Source organism: Notamacropus eugenii, chromosome 5, assembly GCF_028372415.1.
Source record: "Notamacropus eugenii isolate mMacEug1 chromosome 5, mMacEug1.pri_v2, whole genome shotgun sequence".
NCBI classification, from domain to species: domain Eukaryota; kingdom Metazoa; phylum Chordata; class Mammalia; order Diprotodontia; family Macropodidae; genus Notamacropus; species Notamacropus eugenii.
In genome coordinates this window covers 1721997-1743138 of record NC_092876.1, presented here as the reverse complement: position 1 = coordinate 1743138, position 21142 = coordinate 1721997, and the positions used below count along the sequence as shown (strand labels likewise).

The window sequence follows — 21142 nt, the reverse complement described above, 5'->3', positions numbered from 1 at the left end:
TTTATTTATTTTCAGTTTTTGACATTCATTTTCACAAAATTTTGAGGTCCAAATTTTCTCCCCATCTCTCCCCTCACCCCATCCCATAACACCTTCCATTCTGATTACCCTTCCCTCCCTTCTATCACACTCCTCCCTTCCCTTATCCCCATCTTCTCTCTTTTCTTTGTAGGGCAAGACAGATTTCCATACCCCATTACCTGTATTTCTTATTTCCCAGTTGTATACAAAAATAATTCTCAACATTCGTTCCTAAAACTTTGAGTTCCAACTTCTCTCCCTTCCTCCCTTCCCACCCATCCACACTGAGAAGACAACAAATTCAATATAGGCCATATATGTGTAGTTTTGCAAAAAATTCCCATAACAGTCATGTTGTGTAAGACTAAATATATTTTCCTCCACCCTATCCTTCCCCCCATTTATGCTATTCTCTCTTTTGACCTTGTCCCTCCCCAGAAGTATTTATTTCTAATTATTCCCTCCTGCCATTTGCCCTCCCTTCCATCATACCCCCACCCTGCTTATCCCCTTCTCCCCTACATTCCTATAGTGCAAGATAGATTTTGATACAAAATTGAGTGAGCATGTTATTCCCTTCTTAACTCAAATGAGAAGAGAGTGAGCTTCACTTTTTCCGTCTCACCTCCCCCCTTTTCCCCTCCAAAGAAAAGTTTTTTCTTGACTCTTTTATGAGAGATAATTTGCCGCATTCCATTTCTCCCTTTCTCCTCCCATTATATTCCTCTCTCACCCCTTAATTTTACTTTTTTAGACATCATCTCTTCTTATCCAACTCACCCTGTGCTCTGTGTCTATATACATATGTGTTTGTGTGTGTGTCTGTGTGTGTGTGTGCATAATCCCTTGAACTACCCAAATATTGACAAAAGTCTCAAGAGTTACAAATATTACCTTTCCATATAGGAATGTAAATAGTTCAACTTTAGTAAGTCCCTTATGATTTCTCTTTCCTGTTTACCTTTTCATGCTTCTCTTGATTCTTGTGTTTGAAAGTCAAATTTTCTATTCTGTTCTGGTCTTTTCATCAAGAAACTGATTACAATCACAATTACATCAATAGGCAGAAGAGGTCTACTATATTCAGCATTTATTTCTGTTTGAAATACTCTATTCGAAATATAGGATTAAAACGAGCCTTCCACAATAGCTTCCAAAGCATATTATTCAAAGGTGAGTTAGTGGGATCACTAATGGGACCCCCACTAAAAGCTTCCCTCTGGCAAGAAACATGGATGCCCCAAGTCTCTCACATGACTTTGTGTGAGCCATGCTAATGAGAAAAGGGAAGAGAAAGTAGGGGAATGGCAACAGGGAAGTGGAGGCAGAATTCTCTCTATGTGCAGATCATATATTGGGTGAATTAGACAGCACCATATCTTCCACAGCTCTTCTCAGCATTGACCCCATGGGAAGAGATCCTGATCCAGCCCTTTCATCTTTTCTTGGTACACCTTGCTGAATGTTTCCATCTGGGTCACTGTGAAGTAGTTTTTCCAGTCTCCACAGATTCCTGCCACATGTGGAAAGGGGGAAACACATCCTAAGGACAATTCCTTTGTGATCATGTCCTTCCATACTATCCAACCTCCCTCCTTGCCCCAGGAAGGAGACATTGATTGGACTCTAGTGACTTCTATTCGGGGTCAGGTGACCTTTCCCTGCAACCAGGGAGCTCTTCCCTTCCACACTCATCATTCACAGAATGTAGATGCTGAAAATGCCCCTTCCTCTTACTCCCTGGCTTCTTGCTGTTACTCCATAGCATAAAAACCTAAAGGAGGTTTCCGTGTGTGCTTGGGAATTCTGTCTCTGAGTGGGTCATATCAAAGGCATCTACCCTCTGTGGTGGACATGGAGCAAATTCTTTGTCTGGCTTCTGTCGATTTTGAGATTCACAGCTTCTCTGATCCTATTTCTGAGGCCAAGTTTTCAGTTGAACTGAGAGAAACCCACCTATGTAAACTTCTAATGACCCTAGGCCATTCTTCCTCACCTTTTCTCAATGTGATTATTTTGATAATCTCCACATTTTCCCCTGGTATAAGTTCCTTGTCTTCCAGCATGCGTTTTTTCATGACTTGGAAGGAGGTATTCTGTACAACTGAGTTGATTTCTTCCTCACTCAGCTCCTTGCCCAGGAATTGGCAAATCTTCTTCACACAGGCTTTAAGATCCTGAGAAAAAATACCCCATGGGGGTGAGGGGGTGGTGTTAGGGAGAAAGGACAATGGGAAAATGGAGGGGGCAAAAATGAGAAGAATAAAGAGGAGGGATAGAATAGAGAAGAGGTAGATAAGTAGCAAAGAGAGGTGGTAGGAAGAGTTTGAAAGAACAGTGCAAGAAAAAGCGATGCAGAAAGAAAGAATTTAGGAGGAGAGAAAGGAGAGTCTGAGGAGAAGGAAGACAGAACTAACTGGACAGGGGAGAGGAACTGGAAAGGAAGCAGGGGGTGGGTGGGAATAAGAAGCAGGGGGTGAGAATTAGATCTGAAGCAGGAGTGGGAAGTGAATCAAACCAGGAAGTGAAGTGAGGATTTGGGGAGAAACAAGGGAAGAATAAAGGGAGGTGAAAGTAGAGGTCATGGAAAGTGAAGGAAGAGCTGGTGGGGAAGGTGGAGAGAAAGAAAGGAAGGAAGATAAGAAGAAAAAAGGAAAGGAGAGAAAGAAAAGATGAAAAAGAGATGGAGGGAATGAGAAAGAGGACATAAAAAGAAGAGATGGAGGAAAAGAAAGAAAAGAAGCATAAAGAAGAGTTGGTGGAGGGAATGTAAGGTTTGGTGCGTGGATGGCAAAAGGGGAAAGTCTATAATTACTAGAGAAAGTGGTTGGGGAGAGAAAAGAGAGAGGGAAAAGGAATTAGAGAAAATAGGAAAAAGAAAAGCAGTCAGAGCCATGGAGAGTGGAAGGCAAGAGGACTCTAAGGAGTCTAAAAAGAAATGAAGAGGAAGAAAAGCCCTAGGAGATGAGAGGGAGGAGGACAGACAGAAGAAGAAAGAGAAAAGGGATGAACAAAACTCAAAAGAAAAAGGAAAGGAAGAAAAAGATGAGACAGGAGGGAAAATAGACATGGAGAATGACTAAGGGAAAGCCCAAGGGATTCCTGGGGAGGAGAAAGAAGCTTCTCCATCAGGATTGTGGGAACTCCTCCCATCAGCTCATAACAGAGGAAATCAGCCTCATGTGACTGGCACAGGGAGAAGCTTCTGACAGATATGGAAATGTCTTGGAAAGAGCTTGTTTACTTGCCTTTTAGAAAACTTGTTTCTCTTTTTGAATACTATTTTATTTTCTCCAAATACATGCAGCAATGATAAGCAATATGATTTGGGTTACAAATGTGCAATTATGTAAAATATATTTCGATGTTAGTCATTTTGTGAAAGAGGAAACAGACCAAAAGAACACGCACCTGCACACACACACACACACACACAGAAAAACGAAAATAATAGGCTTTGATCTGCATTCAGACTCCATCAGTTCTTTCCCTGGATGTGGATAGAATTTTCCATCACAACTCCTTTGGAATTGTCTTGCATCATTGTATTAATGAGAATAGCTAAGTATTCATAATTAATCATGATACAATGTTGCTATTATTGAGTACAATATTCTCCTGGTTCAGTTCATGAAAGTCTTTCCAGATTTTTCGGGAATCTGCCTGCTCATAATTTCTTATAGCACCATCATTTTTCTTCCTTTTTTCTGATTGCATTTCACTTTATTCCAATTACAAGTGAAGATAGTTTTCAACATTCATTTTATAAGATTTTAACTTCTGAATTTTTCTCCCTCCCTTTCTCTCTTCCCACCTCCTAAAGACAAGTAATCTGATATAGGTTATATATGTTCAAACACATCAACCCTATGTTCACATTAATCATGTTGTGAAAGAAGAAAAAGAACAAATGGAAAAATCAGGGAAAAAAAGAAATTATTATGCTTCAGTCTCTGGATGTGGATGTAATAGTGTCTTAAAAAGGCTCTTGGCAACCCCCCCCCAGGATCACTCTATGGAAGAGAGATTCGGAATGAAGCGACCTGACTGAACCAGTGATTGGACCCACGGCCAGAACTGCAATGACTTAGTGCTTTTCACAATGTACCACATTCTACCCGGATCTCTTCAGAGGCAAGCACTGGTTTATGGGGTCTGACATCCCTGAGTAGTAGCCATCCCCCCTTGCTCTTTGGCAGCCCCTCTCTTGATAGATATGCTGGTAAGCTGGCTTGATAGTCAAGCCTTCTTGTGGCATTTGGCCTCTCCTATTCCCCATTGCTTTTCCCTCATTCTTCTGCCCCAATTCCACTGGGATATCTTACCTTGACTTTTTTACTTTTCAGTCCTATTTGACTCTTTATAAATGCATTGGGATTTCTCTTGCCAAAGATACTGCATCGATTTGCCATTTCCTGTTCCAACCCATTTTATAGAAGAAAAAACTGAGGCAAAGAGGGTTAAGCAACTTGTCCAGGGTGAACAAGGTGTTGAGTATCTGAGATCAGATTGGAATTGGAGACCTGAGGGACCTTCCTGACTTCAGGCCCAGCACTCTATTCACAGCACCATCTATCTTCCCCCTCCTTCAGTGCTCCTAGACATCTACATTCACATATCTTGAGTCTCTGTACACTGGTTGTACTGGGGACCCAGGCTCTTTCCCTGAGCAGAGCAATCTCTGGAGTGGAAAGAATCCATTTTAAAATTTTTTTTTACATTTTAGACAAATACTGAAACAATAATACAAAATAAGAACAGAAAAGGAAGCATTATAAACTTAAATATAAAATAAAAAAGACAAAAAATCATGTCATGCTCACAGCAGAATATGGGAGAGGATTCAGATCACATAGAAATAACTTATCATTTCCAGAAAGCCTATATATTAAATACCACGTGTTAAGTTGAAGTTTATTCATCTTTTCTTGTGCTTCCTTGTAGGTTTTCTTTTGTTCTGTGCTGTACATTTTGTATTTTGTTCTATTTTCCCCTTTACTCCCCTCTACTCAAAACTTGAAGGCTATGACTGAGCATGGATATATTTACATATAGGTATTGATAGATACATACACATGTACATATATCCACTTCCATAAATACATACATATATGAACATATACTTTCCCTCAAAAGAATGTATTCCCAATATTGTTTTTATGTTTGTCTATCTCTTTCTCCCTAGCTCTCCCAACTTCTATACTTTCCTTCTACCTTTTACTTTACCCTCCTATTACTTAAGCTACCCCCAGCAATCCTTCCCTTATCCTCCCATTCCCCTAAATCTAAACACCCTTCCCTACACCTCTTTGGCTTATTCTGTCTCCCTGTCCTGTAAAGCTCCCTCCTCTATCGTTGCCCTACTCCCTGTCCCCTTAGAGTTTTATTTCTTTTAATTAGAAGACTTTTGTGCTCTTCTAGATGTGTATGTATTTTCTTCTCTTAAAGCCATTCCTCATGAACGTAGGTTTCCTGAACTAAAAGCTATCCTCCCTCATCTCATTCCTCTGTATTGGTTCTTCCTCTGGAACCTCATTTGTATAAAATAATTACTTTTTTTTTAGCATTTCTTCAATTGTTTTACTTTCTGAAGTCACGTCATGCTCCAGTCTCCCCAATCTTTCTTAGCAACAATCTTAGACATAAGTTTGACATTTTCGATACATAAACAGTGAAATTTCTATCCTTTGAGTCCTTTGTGACTGGTCATTGGTATGGACCTTAAAGTCAATATTTTTTCATAGGTTATGTTATACAATGTTATATGACCAAATTTCGCTCAATGTGGCATGCCCATATCAGAAAGGGTGCTGTGCTCTATGAGCAAAGCAGAATTGAAACAGCACAAAGGAAATGTAGGATGCACAAATTGGAGTTTCTACCCCAAATGTTCACATGAACCATCTCTGCCAAATCTGTGGTAGAGCATTCTGAACTCATATTGGTCTGATCAGCCACACTTGGACACAATGAAACTTGACTTCATCATGGTGATGTCATTTTGGTCCTCTTCGAGAAGGAAGAACAACCACCATCATATTTGAAACAAATAAAAGGCAACTACTTTTGTTGGCTGAATGGAGGATGAACTGGAGTGGGAGAGATCTGAACCCCACCACACCCACACCCCCACCACTGCCAGGAGCCTATGGGAATATTCCAAGGGTGAGATGACAAAAAGTCTGATCATGTCACCCTCCTCCTCCTACTGCAGTGGCTCCCTATCACCTGCAGGATCCAATGCCAAAATATCTGTCATTCAAAGTCCTTTCAAAATATCCCTCTCTCATACCTTTCAAGTATTCTTACACTTGACTCCCCAACATATAATCCTTGATCCAGCTACACAGCCCTGTGACCTATTCCCTAAACAACATCCTCCATCTCCTGGCTCTGGAAATTGTCTTTGGCGGTCCCTCATCTTGGGAATACTCTCCCTCTCTTGCTTTGGCTCCTAACCTTCCTAGCTTTCTTGAAGGGGAAGCCAGGTGGTACAAGGGATAAATTGCAGGGCCTGAATTCACAAAGATTCACCTTCATGAGTTTATATCAGGACTCACACGCTTACTACTTTTCTGATCCTGAGCAAGTCCCTTGAACCTCCTTGACTCAGTTCCTCATCTGTAAAATGAGCTGGAGAAGAAAATGGCAACCCACTCCAGGATCTTTTCCAAGAAAACCCCAAATTGGGTTACAGAGAGTAAGACATGACTGAAATGACTGAGCAACAAAAGCCCAATTCCTCCAGGAAGGCTTTACCCACCACTCTAAGCTTCCAGTATCCTACGTCTGGTGAATGTTTCTAATTTCTGACATACAAACTGCATACAGACATACATGTATATACATATACATATATATGTTTATTGATACACACACCCATATATATATGTGTGTGTGTGTGTATGCATACACATATGGTTTACATGTTGTCTCCTCATTGTCTCCACATTAACGCTGTGAGTTCTTTCAGCTCAGGGAGTTTCTTCTCCCTTTCTTTGCTTTCATAGTGCTGAGCTCAGTATCTGGCACACAGCGTATGGTTCATAAGTGTGTATTGACTGGAACAACCTGCAAACAACTCTACAGAAACAAAATATACACCAGATAAATTAAGGTAATTGAGAGAGTGAAGCCACTACTATAAATGCAGACCTCAGGGAATGATGAAGGAAATAGAGAGGAAGCTTGCCTGATGGAGTTCCTCATAGGTTAGGAGCAAGAACTTCTCTGAATCTCTCCAGGACAGCCATCCTTTGATGTGGTCAAACCAAGATCCATAAAACACTGGAAGGAAATTGAAAAGGAAAGATGGGATGGTGTCATTTCTCTTTCACACATTCATAAAGTGCTTAATCAGCCTCAGATGCTGGCCAAAATGGGAGATTTGTAGACAGAAGTTCTGCCCTGACATGACTTAGTCTGGGGCAGGAGGGCATGATTCCTAGACCCAGAGAAATACCACCCGAGAGAAGGTTGGCTAGTAGAAGGGCCAGGAGGAAGTCATGGGGCACGCTTGGGTAGGTGCTACCCTCAAACTCAGGAATCTTGGCAAGGACGTTGGAACTTGATGGAGATGTCTGGTTGGGTTTGCTGGAGAAGGTGGCATTAAAATTGCACCATTAGGAGATGACCTGTATTTCAATCCAGGCCCTGAGCTGGTCTATTGAGGCCCTGCTCCTCAGAAAGCACTGATTATAAATTCGGAAGACATGGGCTCAGAAGTAGGTCAGCTCTGCAAATTCCTTGGCCACATAAACTTGGGAAAGCCACATCCCAAGTCTGAGTCCCTATCCCTCTTCCCTAACATGAAGCTGACAGTCATTTGACTGTCTCTGTCCCTGGACTGCTGAGAGAAATGTGCCTCCCAGTGAATGGAAGGGCACCTTCAATACTGGGGGTTTCATTATGTTGTCAGGGAGAATGAGGAGGAAGAAGAGAGAGGGGAGATGAAATGGGAGGAGGGCTCTTAGCACGTGTGGAGCCAAAGAGAAAAGTAGGGCTCCGCTTCTTTTCTTTCCTCTCTCCCCTCCCCCTCTCTCCCCGCTTGTACTTCTACTTCCAATCCCTTAAGCTTAGCCTCCTTAGGAAATCTCCCCCTCTTCCTCCTAAGGAAGACCCCCCTGCATTTGTAACCTGGACCCTGAAATAAAGCTCAACCCCTGTTTGACTCTGGAACGTCCTTTCTCTCATACGTTTATCCGGTTTGGCCAACCGAAGACCTGGGACAGGTAAGAAAGACTCGGGTAGCCCAATACAGGCCTCTAGGCTTGGCAGTTGGCGCCCCAACAGGGATTGGGAGCGTAGATAATCCTGGGTGCTTTTGGGGTACACCCGGAAGGGGCTGTGAAAGAAGCGAGTCCCGAATCCTAGATTCGGAAGGAGAGAAAGGGGAGAGAAGCTTCCCAAACCCCTGGGAAAAGGGCGGAGATGGGGAATCTATTGCCAGTAATAAAGCCAGAGGAACAGGAGGTCTGGGCTGAGAAACTTCACAGGGAATGCAGGAAGGCGGGGGTCACAATAGAGTTAGATGACCTCCGAGAATTTTGTAAAAGGATTTGGAAAGTTTCTCCTTGGCTCAAGCAGGCAGGAATATCAAGAGAAAAATGGGGAGCGGTCGGAGAGCAAATGACTGCTCACGAGCAACAATACCCTGGGGAGCTGGAGGATTTAGATTTCCTGATATTCGGTGTAATTAAAAGCCTGCTGGAAGGGCCGAGAGGCCAGGGCGGGATTGGAATAAGAGTGGAAGCGGAGAGAGGGGAGGGGAGGATCCAGGCAAGCAGAAAGTTAAGCGGAAAGTTAAGGAGCGTAAAGAAAAAATAGACTCGGAGCTCCATCTAGCGGATGGGAAAGGCGAGGCAGGGGAGAATGTACCGTGTCTTCCCTCTGCGCCTCCTTATAGCACGCTCCATACTGGAGTGGATAGGACCTGCCTTAGCGGTCGCTCAGTACCCCGGCACTGGAAGCTCAAAGAAAGCCAAAGACCAGTGTGGGGAATAGGAGGGTGCCAAAATACCTTAGAGACAATGCACCCAGTAAAGTGGGAGGCAGAGGATCGCCAAGGGACCGTATGGCCGTTGGTGATTCCAGGACTTAGTTTTAACATCTGGGGCAGGGACATTATGAGCCGCCTCGAAATGAAGCTATCAAATTTTTAGTAAGGGCCATTGCTGTTGTACTGGAGTCCCCACCCTTGAATTGGAAGTCAGACACCCCGATTTGGGTGGAGCAATGGCCCCTGACTCCAGAAAAACTCCAGGCACTGCAACTACTGGTTAAGGAGCAATTAGCACCCTGGAATGCTCCTGTGTTTGTTATAAAGAAAAAATCCGGGAAATTCAGGTTCCTTACAGATGTTAATGAAGCATTTGTAAGTACCTGGCAGCAGCTATACCAAAACAAACAGCCACTATGCATTCTTATCAATTTTACCTTAAAGGCGATCCTCGCTAAACAAAGAAGGGGAAAAGGTCCCCTAAAGGTCCCCTAATACAATCAGAGCTAAGATCAAGAGGCCTAATACAATCAGAGCTAAGATTAAGAGGCCTAATACAATCAGAGCTTGATACAGCTGTCTCAAAAAACTCACATACTACTCCAGCTATGAGACATTTTAAGATACTAATAGGGGGTCGAGGGTATGTTTGTGTCTCCACAGGAAAAGGGAATGCATGGATTCCCATTAGAAGGATCCGTAAGTGGGAACCGAGGTCGGAGACGACGGAGACGCAGGAGGCGGAGACCCCGGAGAGCCCAGAGACCCCGGAGAAGGATCATACACCACCTGAGCCTGCTGCTGACAGCTTTAACCTTGCTGCCCAGAGAGGAAGCAGCCCTCATCACAACCGCAGACACTGCTGCTGACAGCTTCAATCTAGGCATCCTTTTTTCGCCAGCTGAATGAGGACTTTGATATCACAAACCCAGGACACTTGGGTAGGGAGGAGGTGACCAATTTTCCACCTGTATAGATCCATTTGCAAGATTAAGGGAGTGGTGATGTAAGGCGCCTACACCACCTGCTTCTCTTAAAATATGCTTTGGGATTTTAGTTGATTGCACTTCCTCTGTTGTAACTCAGCCATTTAGTTTCATCTTTGTTTTATTTGATGCCTCCCTTTGTCAGTTGTGCTAGCTGCAGATTTCTGTGTGAATGAAGTCTTGTTGTAAGGTACTCATATGCTAAAGACCTTCCTAATCCACTCAGCCTCCAGCCACTGTTTGCTCTAGAGCCAGGTGCGCTCCACGCATAACAAAGAAGGGGATATGTTGGGACTGGAAGCTCAATTCCGTGTGGACGGTCTCGGGCTGGTAAAAGTGGGACTTCTAAATCTTAGAGTCTTACGAGGCCCTCCATGAACAGCGGGGGTTCGAGAAGGTCAGACTGAGCTAGCTCGGCTAGCTCGGGTATTTCCGCCTCTCCCCCGGAGATACCTGATGGGTGGAGTCTCCCTGCCCTCGAGGTCGTCCCGGATTGGAGCACACCTAGTTACCTAACAGCATGGTATTGAGATGCAAACTGTGTGGCTGAAGGTTAAGTAGGATTGAGGAAGCCTAAAAGCTCTCTTAGCACGTGTGGAGCCAAAGAGAAAAGTAGGGCTCCGCTTCTTTTCTTTCCTCTCTCCCCTCCCCCTCTCTCCCCGCTTATACTTCTACTTCCAATCCCTTAAGCTTAGCCTCCTTAGGAAATCTCCCCCTCTTCCTCCTAAGGAAGAACTTCCCTGCATTTGTAACCCAGACCCTGAAATAAAGCTCAACCCCTGTTTGACTCTGAAAAAAAAAAAAAAAAAAAGAAATGGGAGGAGGATCTGGTTCCATCATTTCCCCCTCACTCACCATTTCCTTGCAGGAAATGAACAAATAATTCCTCAAAGGTTGACTGTAACGGGTAGAATGGAAGCTGATTGGTGAAATGGTAAAGAGATACAATGACATCCCTTGGATCCCTGGCAATATATATCATCTGAAAGAAAAAAATGGAACCCTAAGAAGCTGATACATCCATTTTCTTTTCTCAGGAAGCTTCTTGGGTGGAGTGTTCTTGGAGCAGCTGCTGCTTCTTGGATCTGCTGTCCAGCCCACTCCTTGTATCCCTTGTGCTCAGCTTTGTGCCTGGCATTTAATAGGTGCTTAATAAATGTTTGTTAATTGATTTAACACTTGAGGAGAAGAAAAGGGGATATTTATCAAAATGAGTGGATGAGGATTCTTTGGATTGCACTGCATAAAAGCCTTTTGTAAATGCTCAGATGATGGAAGAGGACAAAGAAAATTTATACTAGCACACAGAATGAGCATGAGCAGCATGTTCAAGGAAAATGGAGGGCAAAGGTGTAGTCGGGGGAGCCCAAGCATGCTGAGATCTTCAACCTTGGAGAAGAGTTTAGAGGGGTCCCACATAGATAGAGCCCTCAACATCTCCTCAGATGTGTAAGATATCAAGAGGGCCCTGCAGGAAAGAGTAGACACAATATGTGAGATCCTCGACCTGTTTCTTTTTCCACCTTCAACCTGAGTCCTTCCATTCCTCTTCTTTCCCTTCAAGTCCTCCAAAAACATTACAAAGGTATTCTGAACCACTTGAAAGCAATTTAACTGAAGTTCTCAGATGCTGGCCAATCTATGAGACTAAAATTAGAATTATACTTTGAAATCTGTGAATATTGCACAAAGAAAGTCTTAGTGAAGATGTCTATAGTTGTAAGACCTAGATGATTCAGATCTCCACTTCTCTGATGGAGTACAAATAAGGAGTTGCCCAGGGTGTCAGGTAGAATGGGGAGTAAAGGTCACTTTGCAAACTGTTAAGAAAAACAGAAACAAACGCCATAGGACAATTGAACTCTGATGTGAACTCTTTCCAAATGTTTCTCTTCCATTCAATTTTTTTCACCTCTTGAATTATCTCAGACCTGAGATCTGGATGATGATTATGCAGATTTCCAAATGGTCACCTCTCAATTTAGCTTCTATAGTATTCGAGGACTACTATCATATCATTCAAGAGAAGGGAGTAGGAGGATAAAAATGATAATGATGTTGAAGATGAAAAAGAGGAAAGTAGAAGAAGTAAAAGAAGGAGGAGAATGAATAGCAGGAGGAGAATGAAATAAAGGAGAAGTAGAATGAAATGGAGGAGGAATAGAAGGTAGAGAAGGGGAAAGAAGAAGAGGAGGAAAGAAGAGGAGGAATCAGGCTTCTGATGAGGAAGAAGAAAAAGAAAGCAAATGAGGGCATGATCCAGAAAATCGAGAGAAGAAATAGAAGAAAGACCAAAACTCAGTGGTACATAAGCAGCACAATGTGGAAGTAGCCTGGAGCACTGTTTTCATTGAAAGAGTCTGAATAAACCTCTTAGTTATTATAGGTTTCCTTATAGTTTCTTGGTGGAATCATGGAAATAATTCTTGTTTAAAAAAGCAGGGGAGGGGGAGGGTGGATGATAAAATGAATATGGAAGAACAAATTCAGGCTATGACCTCATTCTACCTCACATTTAATGTGATGATTTCCTGCCAAATGTGTGGAGCGCAGAATATCCACCAGGTCATGTCTGCTGTGATAGCATGTTGCTCTACTGAAGTCATGTAGCCACTAGACTGTTGCTGTGAAAATCATCCACCCCATTCACTGCTACCAGTGTTGCATTTGGAAGAATAAGTCCTTCTGAAGAACTGACCAAGGTATTGTTTCAACCTGGGAGTTGAAATGGCTTATGTCTGCTAGCACTAGCTGTGACTTCTTTGTTAAAGAAAGGAGGTGACTTGTACGCACCAGGAGACATGACACGTTTGGAAGTTTCATTGGAGAAGAGACTAGTATATGGCTAAGAATTTCCAGGAAGGACCTTTCCTGTCTGCTTGCTGATAGATTTTTGAATTTTAATGAGACATAGAGATCTGCAAAGAAATTTAGAAATTAAGTTAACTGGGTCCCCTTTGGAGATTACCACTGGGGTGTGAAAAAAGCTAGTATTTTCAGGAAAAAAAGAATACTCGCTAGGACATCTGATGAAATGGCTTACCAGCTTTTGTGTGAAGACCTCCAGGGAGAGAGACTCCACTAACTCTTGGGGAATCCATTCCATTCTGTGATAGCTCCAATTGTTAGGAAGTGGTTCCTGACATCCAGCCTCAACTGGCCCATTTGTAACTTCCCCTCATTGCCACTGAGCCTGTCCTCTGGGACCAGACATAATAAACCAAACCTCTCCTCCACATAATGGCACTTCAGATACTTGAAAAAGACCTCTTCTGTCTCTCCTGACTCCCTCATTGCTCCTCATTTTCTAGAAAGCCTCCTCAGCTTCTCCCAGATATGCCCTTCTCCAATTCAGTTTCTGTCCTCCTTCCAAACCATCCAAATCAGCTTCATATTTCCATTTTCTTTACTTCCTCCTTCTGCTTTTTCGCAGTCCTTCTCCCGACTTTCTTTACAGGACCTTTGCCCTTGCTTATCATAGGTAGGAGCAAGCAGTGACATGGTCAGTGGGATGATTAGGAAGATGGTTATGGGAGTTTGCAGAGAATGGGGAGCAGGGGATTCCTGTGTCTCCCTCCTTCCTTCCCTGAATTCCTATGGATAATGAACCAGGACTGTAGCTCCTTCTTCTCTCTATCCCATCCTTCCTCCAGCTCCTTGATACATGTTTCTTTCACTTCTTATCAGGGGCCTCCTATACTCACCTTGGCTTTGCTGGTGAAATAGGACTCAGGGAAGAGTTGAACTGGAAGATGGGATGTGAGAAGCCTTGAGTCTGACTGATTCCTGATGCTTTTAAAGCTGTTTTTCACCTCTATCCAAGGAGAACGTTTCCAAATGCGGACAGATTTGACCCAAGTCGGGTCCCCTTTCGAGTAGATCAGGCTGAGAATATCTATCATCCAGTGGGTACCTACATGGAATACAAAGGACAGAAGGGTCTCATAAATATTCCATTCACAGAATCACAGATCCTCGGAGGTAGGAGAGGCTTCACTGGCATCAATCCTGCCCTTACTGGAACAAGCCTATGAAGGATTTCTGGGGATGGAAGCAAGGAAGATTGCAAAGCCCTACTTGAGACAGTGCTACTTGTTAAGATGTCTTTGACATGAAGCTCAAATTTGCCTGGATGATTGAATGGCCACACCAAAGAGTGTCTAGTCACTCAAGAAGCATCTCCTAGGCACTTACTGGATGTCAGGGTCTGTGCTGGATGCCAAGGATTCAAAATAAGGCAAAAGCACAATCCCTTCCCCATTGGAGCTCACAGTCCAAGGTGAAACTCAACCTGTAAATAAGTCATTTCATATATGAGTTATAGGAAATGAAGGAAAGAAAGTCAGAGAGAGGAAGTTACAGGCAATTGGAGACTTCAGCAAGCCATTTACAATTAATCTGGAAGGAATCCAGGGAATCTAAGAGGTAGAGGAGAGGAGAGATAACTTTAGGCAGAGAGAACACAGGCAGTGATGTGAGAAAGAATTCATTTGAACCTCTATACTATTCCAATCAGTATTAATCAGTTTTCTATGATTGCATAGGGGTAGGGATTATGATTCTGTATATTAGGTGCCAGAACTGTGAGCTGAAGATTGTAAGTTACTTGGTTAATAACAGGAAGCTAACTGGAGGCCCTCTACCCTCTTTTTATCATGGTAACAAAGCCCTGTTTGGCATAGGTGACTCAATTACATGGAAAGTCCTCTGATTTATTTTTGTGCCTCTGGACCATTCTCTCTCATCCCACATGAGCAGGTACCTATCTTACAACCACTTAGATCCCACATGCTTCACCCAACCTGAAACCTGCTCCCCTCCCAGCTGTAGACATACCATTTCTAACTGATGAATTATTTTTTGGCCATCAAAGCAAGATCTATCAACCAATAGGATTCCATACTTTATGTAGCCTCTTTAGAGTGTTCAGGTATGAAATCTGGTATCAAGTCTTATAAAATTAAAGCCCTGAAAGAAGGGGTCATCTCAGATCATGAGAAAGATCAGAGGTCCACTACATTGGAGGGGACCCAGGAATCTTTAATAAAGTGTCATTGCTCTGAGGTCTGCCTCAGTCTCTTTCATTGCAGACTGTCCAATTTTATCCCTAGTTGCCTAGTGCAAACACTAGGCTGTACTGTAGTTGTAATCGAAAGAAATAAGCATGTGGGAAGGACGGACCTGTAGAAGTTCCCCACCATAGCCCATAAAATACCTGTAAAAAATGATTCTAACTTAAAAAAATTCCCAATGGTCTTTTAAGGCAAAATGCCTTCCACATTCAGAGAAAGAACTATGAAATTCAATCACAGAATGTAACAGATCATTTTATTTTGTATTATGTTTTAGTTTGTTATATGATTTCTTCCATTCATTTTAACTCTTCTACACAGCATGACTATACTGAAAATGTATCTTATAGGAATGTATTAAATTGTATGCTGTCTTGGGGAGTAAAGGGGAAGGTATGGGGAGAGAGGGAGAAAAAAATCTAAGTTCTATGGTAGTGATTGTAGAACATTGAAAATAAATAAAATTAATTTTAAAAATGACTCTAAAGAAATTCTAGAGCAGCAGAAGCCCCAAAAGATGGAGTGAAAGAGATTTCCAACCCAAGGCATCCTGGAAGGCTGACAGGAAAGGTCTATCACACCAGAAGGCCACGTGGTAGGGAAAGGATCAGAGCAGGCTTTGGAGCATGCAGCATCCCTGACTGCAGCTGCAGTTCCCAGATCCCTCAACTCACAAATGCCAAAGGCAGCTTCAAAGATCATTGAGAAAGCTCTTTCACCTGCATGAGAAGGGAACATGGTCTGCCCCAGAAGCCTCAGGGCATCAGCAGTTGCTGCAGCATAGCATTCATTCTGGGATCCCTCAGTCTAAAGCCTCTGGGACAATCGCGGGCTGATCTGGATCCCAGCCCTGACTGGCAGCCCTGGGGTGAGGAGGAACTCTGACTGACCTGGTGGAGCTGGTGTAGGCTCTGAACAGTGAATTATACTCACAGATCCTGGAAACAACAGAGTGCTTGTGGTTGCACCCAGATCAGAGCACAGACAAGGAGAGGAGTAAACTGCTCTCCCTTGATTGTGCCACCTTGGAGAAACAGAACTTCCGGGTCCCCAGAGTATACCTTCCCCTCGACAAAGGACTCAAAAGTCAAGTAACTAGTTGGGAAAATGCCCAAAAAAGGGTAAAAAACAAGACTATAAAAGGCTACTTCTTTGGTGAACAGGTAGTTTCTTCCATTCTTTCAGATAAGGAAGAATAATGCCTACCATCAGAGGAAGATCTAAAAGTCAAGGTTTCTGCACCCAAAACCTCAAAAATAAATATGTAATGGTCTCAGACTATGGAAGAGCTCAAGTAGGATTTTGAAAATCATGTAGGAGAGGTGAGTTGAATAGGAAGGGATGATACGTAAAAAAATAAAATTAAGAGATGAGACAAGAATATAATGAGAGGAGAAAGGGAGAAGTAGAATAGGGCAAATTATCTTTCATAAAAGAGGTAAGAAAAAGATTTTTCAGCTTTTTCAATGGAGGGGGAAAGGGGGGAGGTGAGATGGAAAAAGTGAACCTTATACTCATCATATTTGGCTTAATGAGGGAATAACATAAACAGTCAACTTGGTATGAAAATCTATTTTACACTATAGGAAAGTAAGAGATAAGGAGATAAGTGGGGTAGGCATATGACAGAAGGGAGGGCAAATGGGAGGAGGAAGTAATTAGAAGAAAATACTTATGGGAATGGACAAGGGCAAAAGAGAGAATAGAACAAATAGGGGGGGCAGGATTGGATGGAGGGAAAAAGAGTTGGTCTTACACAACATGACTATTATGGAAGTGTTTTGCAAAACTACACATATATAGCCTATATTATGTTGCTTGCCTTCTCAGTGAGGATAGGGAGGGAGGGAGGAAGGGAGAGAAGTTGGAACTCAAAGTTTTAGGAACGACTGTTGAGAATTGTTTTTGCATGTAACTGGCAAATAAGAAATACAGATAATGGGGTATAGAAATCTATGTTGCCCTTCAAGAAAAGAGAGGAGATGAGGATAAGGGAAAGCAAGGGTGTGATAGAAGGGAGGGCAGATTGAGGGAAGGGGTAATCAGAATACATGGTGTTTTGGGATGGTGAGAGGGGAGAGATGGGGAGAAAATTTGGAATAAAAATTTTGTGGAATTGAATGTTAAAAACTAAATAAATAAATAAACATTTTTTAAAAAAAGAAATCAGCATGGAGTCCCTGATTTCCTGTTGCTCACAACCAGGCCTTGGGGGGACCTTGGGGTGAGACTGTGTGAAACTTAGTCAGTAACTAGACCAACACGGAAATGTACATTAGACATGCAAGAAAGGAGAACACGGCATCAGTAAGTTTCATCTCTGATGGGACAGGATGAAAAAGTCAGAGATTTGGGGGCCATAAAGCTGGGTAGAACTTCAAGACAAGGGAAGGAAAGGGCATATTTTTGCCTTGGGGAACATCATAAGCAACGGGTGCAAGGAGGGCAGCAGGGAGCATTTCTAGGGTTGGGGGAATAGAAGTTTATAGCCTATCATATGTAAAAGGGGCAGCTATACCCTCTGTCCTGTGAGTCAAGGACTTGAATTCTAATCCCAGCTCTATCATTTCCGTGAAAGCTATGTCCCCTTGAAGAGGTTTTGTGGTGCTGAAGTTAATAAAGTAGGAGATGTGTAGTCAGGAAAACCTGAGTCTGAGTCTTGCCTTACATGGTCAGTTCTGTTTCAGATTTTCTGGAATGCAGACAGTTAGCAGGGAGGTACTAATCAACCAGTCTGGATTGGGGCCTGGTGGAGTTTTTTCTGTTTGGTGCAAAGTGGCAGGGCAAAGAGCCCCAAGGGGATTCCACAGGGTGGAAAATCTAGTTGATATGAAGAAAGAAAAATACAAGTTCTTAACAACTTGATTCCTCCATAAATGGGATGGCTGCCTGAGTAGGGGTGGACTCCTGTCTTTGAAGATGTTTAGGCAACTTGTATGATGGCTTGTTGGGTTGAATAGAGTGGTGATTCCTTTCCCATAGAGGTTAGATTCAAGGACTACTAAGACTTCTTCCAATTCTCACATTGGGTCATTCTGGGATTGCAACTTTGGGGAGCAGCTACAGACTGTGAAACATGGTCACATCTGTTGGCACTAAGAAAAGCTCAGGGGACAAGAATCCAGAAGAAGACTTCTGGAGGTTTCCCAGAGAATGCAAGAACCATCCAGAATCATGATGGTGAACCATTCCCACCGCTGACATCCTGTTCTTATTTACAGGGACTGCAAATATTTAATTGGGAGGAAGAATTTGGGGGTACTGTGATCAATTGGGTTGGTTCTTATTTGAAGGAATAGTGTGTCCATATTTGAGAAACAGACAGCATCTTCCCACAGAGGGCATCCCCATGTCCACTCTTTACAATGTTTTCAGGAGTTATTCAAATAATGTGGAGTCACATGGTATTTCCCTCCCAAAGGGATTGCATTTTGACAACTGTGAATACTTTTCACACTGAGTTCCATTGTTGATGGCTTCTTCTTACCTCCCCTAGGTTTTTCTGCATTTCTGTGAGATGAATTCAGTGTTCTCCCTTTCCACACAAGAGTTCCATTCAAAGTTCTTCTCTGAGCAAATCCTACATCAGCATCTAATGAGTCAGAGCATGATTGAGGGATGAATCCTTGAAGAAATTCTGTCTGAGGAAGCCCAGAAATGGGAGGGCTGGGTCCTGGGTTAGGTGAACAATGTCAGCTGATCCACAGTGGAGCAACTGACCTTGATAAGTCATGAATTCCCCATCAATGGGGAAGCTCTGGCTGCAATGACATTTTCCCCAGAGATCTCGTGTTTTCTAAGGGATTCCTTTTCATGTCGCGATAGCCTTGGATGACTCCTAAATTACTCTTTCCTTGGAGAATCTGTGAATCTCTTCCCATGCCCTCCATCCTCTTGACATGAACAGTGAAGAGAAAGAAGAGAGAAGAGTTTGAAGAGGGAGGGAGGGAGGGAGAGAGAGAGAGAGACAGACAGAGAGAGAGAGAGAGAGAGAACTACAGAGAGAGGGAGACAGAGATAGAGAAACAAACAGACAGAGAAAGAGGAAAACAAAGATGATAAAGGAGCATGTAATGAATATAAAAGCAGTAGGGCAGCATTGTGTATTTGAGAGAGGGTTTTTTATAGTCTTTCAGTCCCTTAGTTCCCCTGGGCCAGAGTTCTTTTTAAGTTAAGGACAATATTTGCAGTATGCATCTCAAAGGTTTGTTGGGAGAACTGAAGGTAACTGTGGTCTTTAAACAAATAGAAAAATGGGACAAGGGTGAGCCAAGATCATGGAGTAAAAGGGAATTGCTTGGGCTCTCCTTCAAACTCTCCAAATACCTATAAAAACTACTCTAAACAAATTCTAGAGCAGCAGAACCCACAAAATGACAGAGTGAAAGAAATTTCGAGCCCAAGACAAGCTGGAAGGGCAACAGGGAAGGTCTATCACACTGGGCTGGGAGACAAGCACACTCCAGGATCCTCTGTGTGGCACAGACTGGACTGGAGCAGGTCTCAGGGCATTAAATCACTGGCAGTTGTGGGAGTTTTCAGACTTCTCAACCAACAAATACCTAATACAACACAGAATGTCAGTGGGAAATGTCTGTCCAGATCTGGATGAGAGGGGCGGAGCCAAGATGGCGGAGTAGAAAGACGCACATACACATAGCTCTGAACCCAGAGCCCATAGAACATTTGTAAAAAAGAACTCCCGGCGAATTCTGGAGCAGCAGTGGCCACAGAACGGTGGAGCGGAGGAGATCTCTGTTCCAAAGAGCCTGCAAACCTCTCGCAAAGATCCGTCGCGCTGCGGAGCCCAGCCCAGCCCTGCTGCGGCCACCTGGCACCAAGAGAAGCAGATCTGAGAGGGCTTTGGGGATGGAATCTCCAGCAGCTGCGCGGGTCCCTCCACCCAGAGGTGATGGGGGTCGGTGAGAGGGTCTCTTTGGCGGGTCAAGAAGGGAGTGGGGTGCCCCCATAACTCAGGCCCCCTCGGGAGGCAACAGCGGAGGTGGGAGCAGACCAGGCCTCCCCAAGCAGGCAGGATCCCAGATCCATTGTTGGTCTCTGCATAAACCCCCTGAGGGAACTGAGCCTGTGAGGTGGCCCTGCCCCCACCTGAGCACCTGAACTTTATCTCACACTGAATAGCAGCCCTGCCCCCACCCCAACCCCTGAGGCTGGGAAGCAGCATTTGAATCTCAGACCCCAAGCGCTTGCTGGGAGGATCTGGAGGCCAAGTGGGTGTGAAGAGAATATTCAGAAGTCAAGTCACTGGCTGGGAAAATGCCCAGAAAAGGGAAAAGAAATAAGGCTATAGAAGGTTACTTTCTTGGTGAACAGGCATTTCCTCCCTTCCTTTCTGATGAGGGAGAACAGTGCTTACCACCAGGGAATGACACAGAAGTCAAGGCTTCTGTATCCCAGCCCACTCAATGGGCTCAGACGATGGAAGAGCTCAAAAAGGATTTTGAAAATCAAGTTAGAGAGGTGGAGGAAAAGCTGGGAAGAGAAATGAGAGACATGCAGGTAAAGCAGATCTGGATGAGAAAAGAGCTTGGTCTGGCTCCAGTCACGGAGTGAATAGGAAAGGAAAATGATGGAGGACTTACTAAAGTTGAAGTATTTACATTCCTACATGGAAGCATGATATTTGTAACCCATGAGAGTTTTCGCAGTATTAAGATAGTTGGAGGGAATATATGTGAGAGGGCCCAGAGTGAGTTGAATATGAAAGGATGATATCTAAAAAACAATATTAAAGGGTTAGAGAGGAATGTACTGGGAGAAGGAGAAAGGGAGAGGTAGAATGTGATCAATTGTCTTATATAAAAGAGGCAAGAAAAAGCTTTTACATTGGAGGCAAAAAGGGGGAAGGTAAGAGTAAATGAGTGAACCTTACTCTCATTAGATTTGGCTTAAGGAGAGAATAATATACACACTTAATTGGGTATGAAAATCTATCTTACCCTACAGGAAAGTATAGGGGAAGGGAATAAGAGGGGGGGATAATAGAAGGAAGGGCAGATTGGGGGAGGAAGTAATCAGAATGCATGCTATCTTGGGGAAAGGGA

General features: G+C 43.3%; 1 protein-coding gene across 1 annotated transcript in view; it reads right to left on the bottom strand.

Annotated features, from left to right (window-relative positions):
- Window positions 1–1094: 1094 nt before the first annotated feature.
- LOC140508102 (sulfotransferase 2A1-like) overlaps window positions 1095–21142 on the bottom strand; it is a 31537-nt gene continuing 11489 nt past the window's right edge. The window contains exons 2-6 of the mRNA XM_072615871.1: window positions 13710–13918; window positions 10861–10987; window positions 7214–7308; window positions 2018–2198; window positions 1095–1534 (exon numbers count right to left, since the gene is read on the bottom strand). Of these exons, the coding sequence (XP_072471972.1) occupies window positions 1416–1534; window positions 2018–2198; window positions 7214–7308; window positions 10861–10987; window positions 13710–13918 (731 nt within the window). The 3' untranslated portion in view covers window positions 1095–1415. The remainder of the gene's footprint in view (window positions 1535–2017; window positions 2199–7213; window positions 7309–10860; window positions 10988–13709; window positions 13919–21142) is intronic.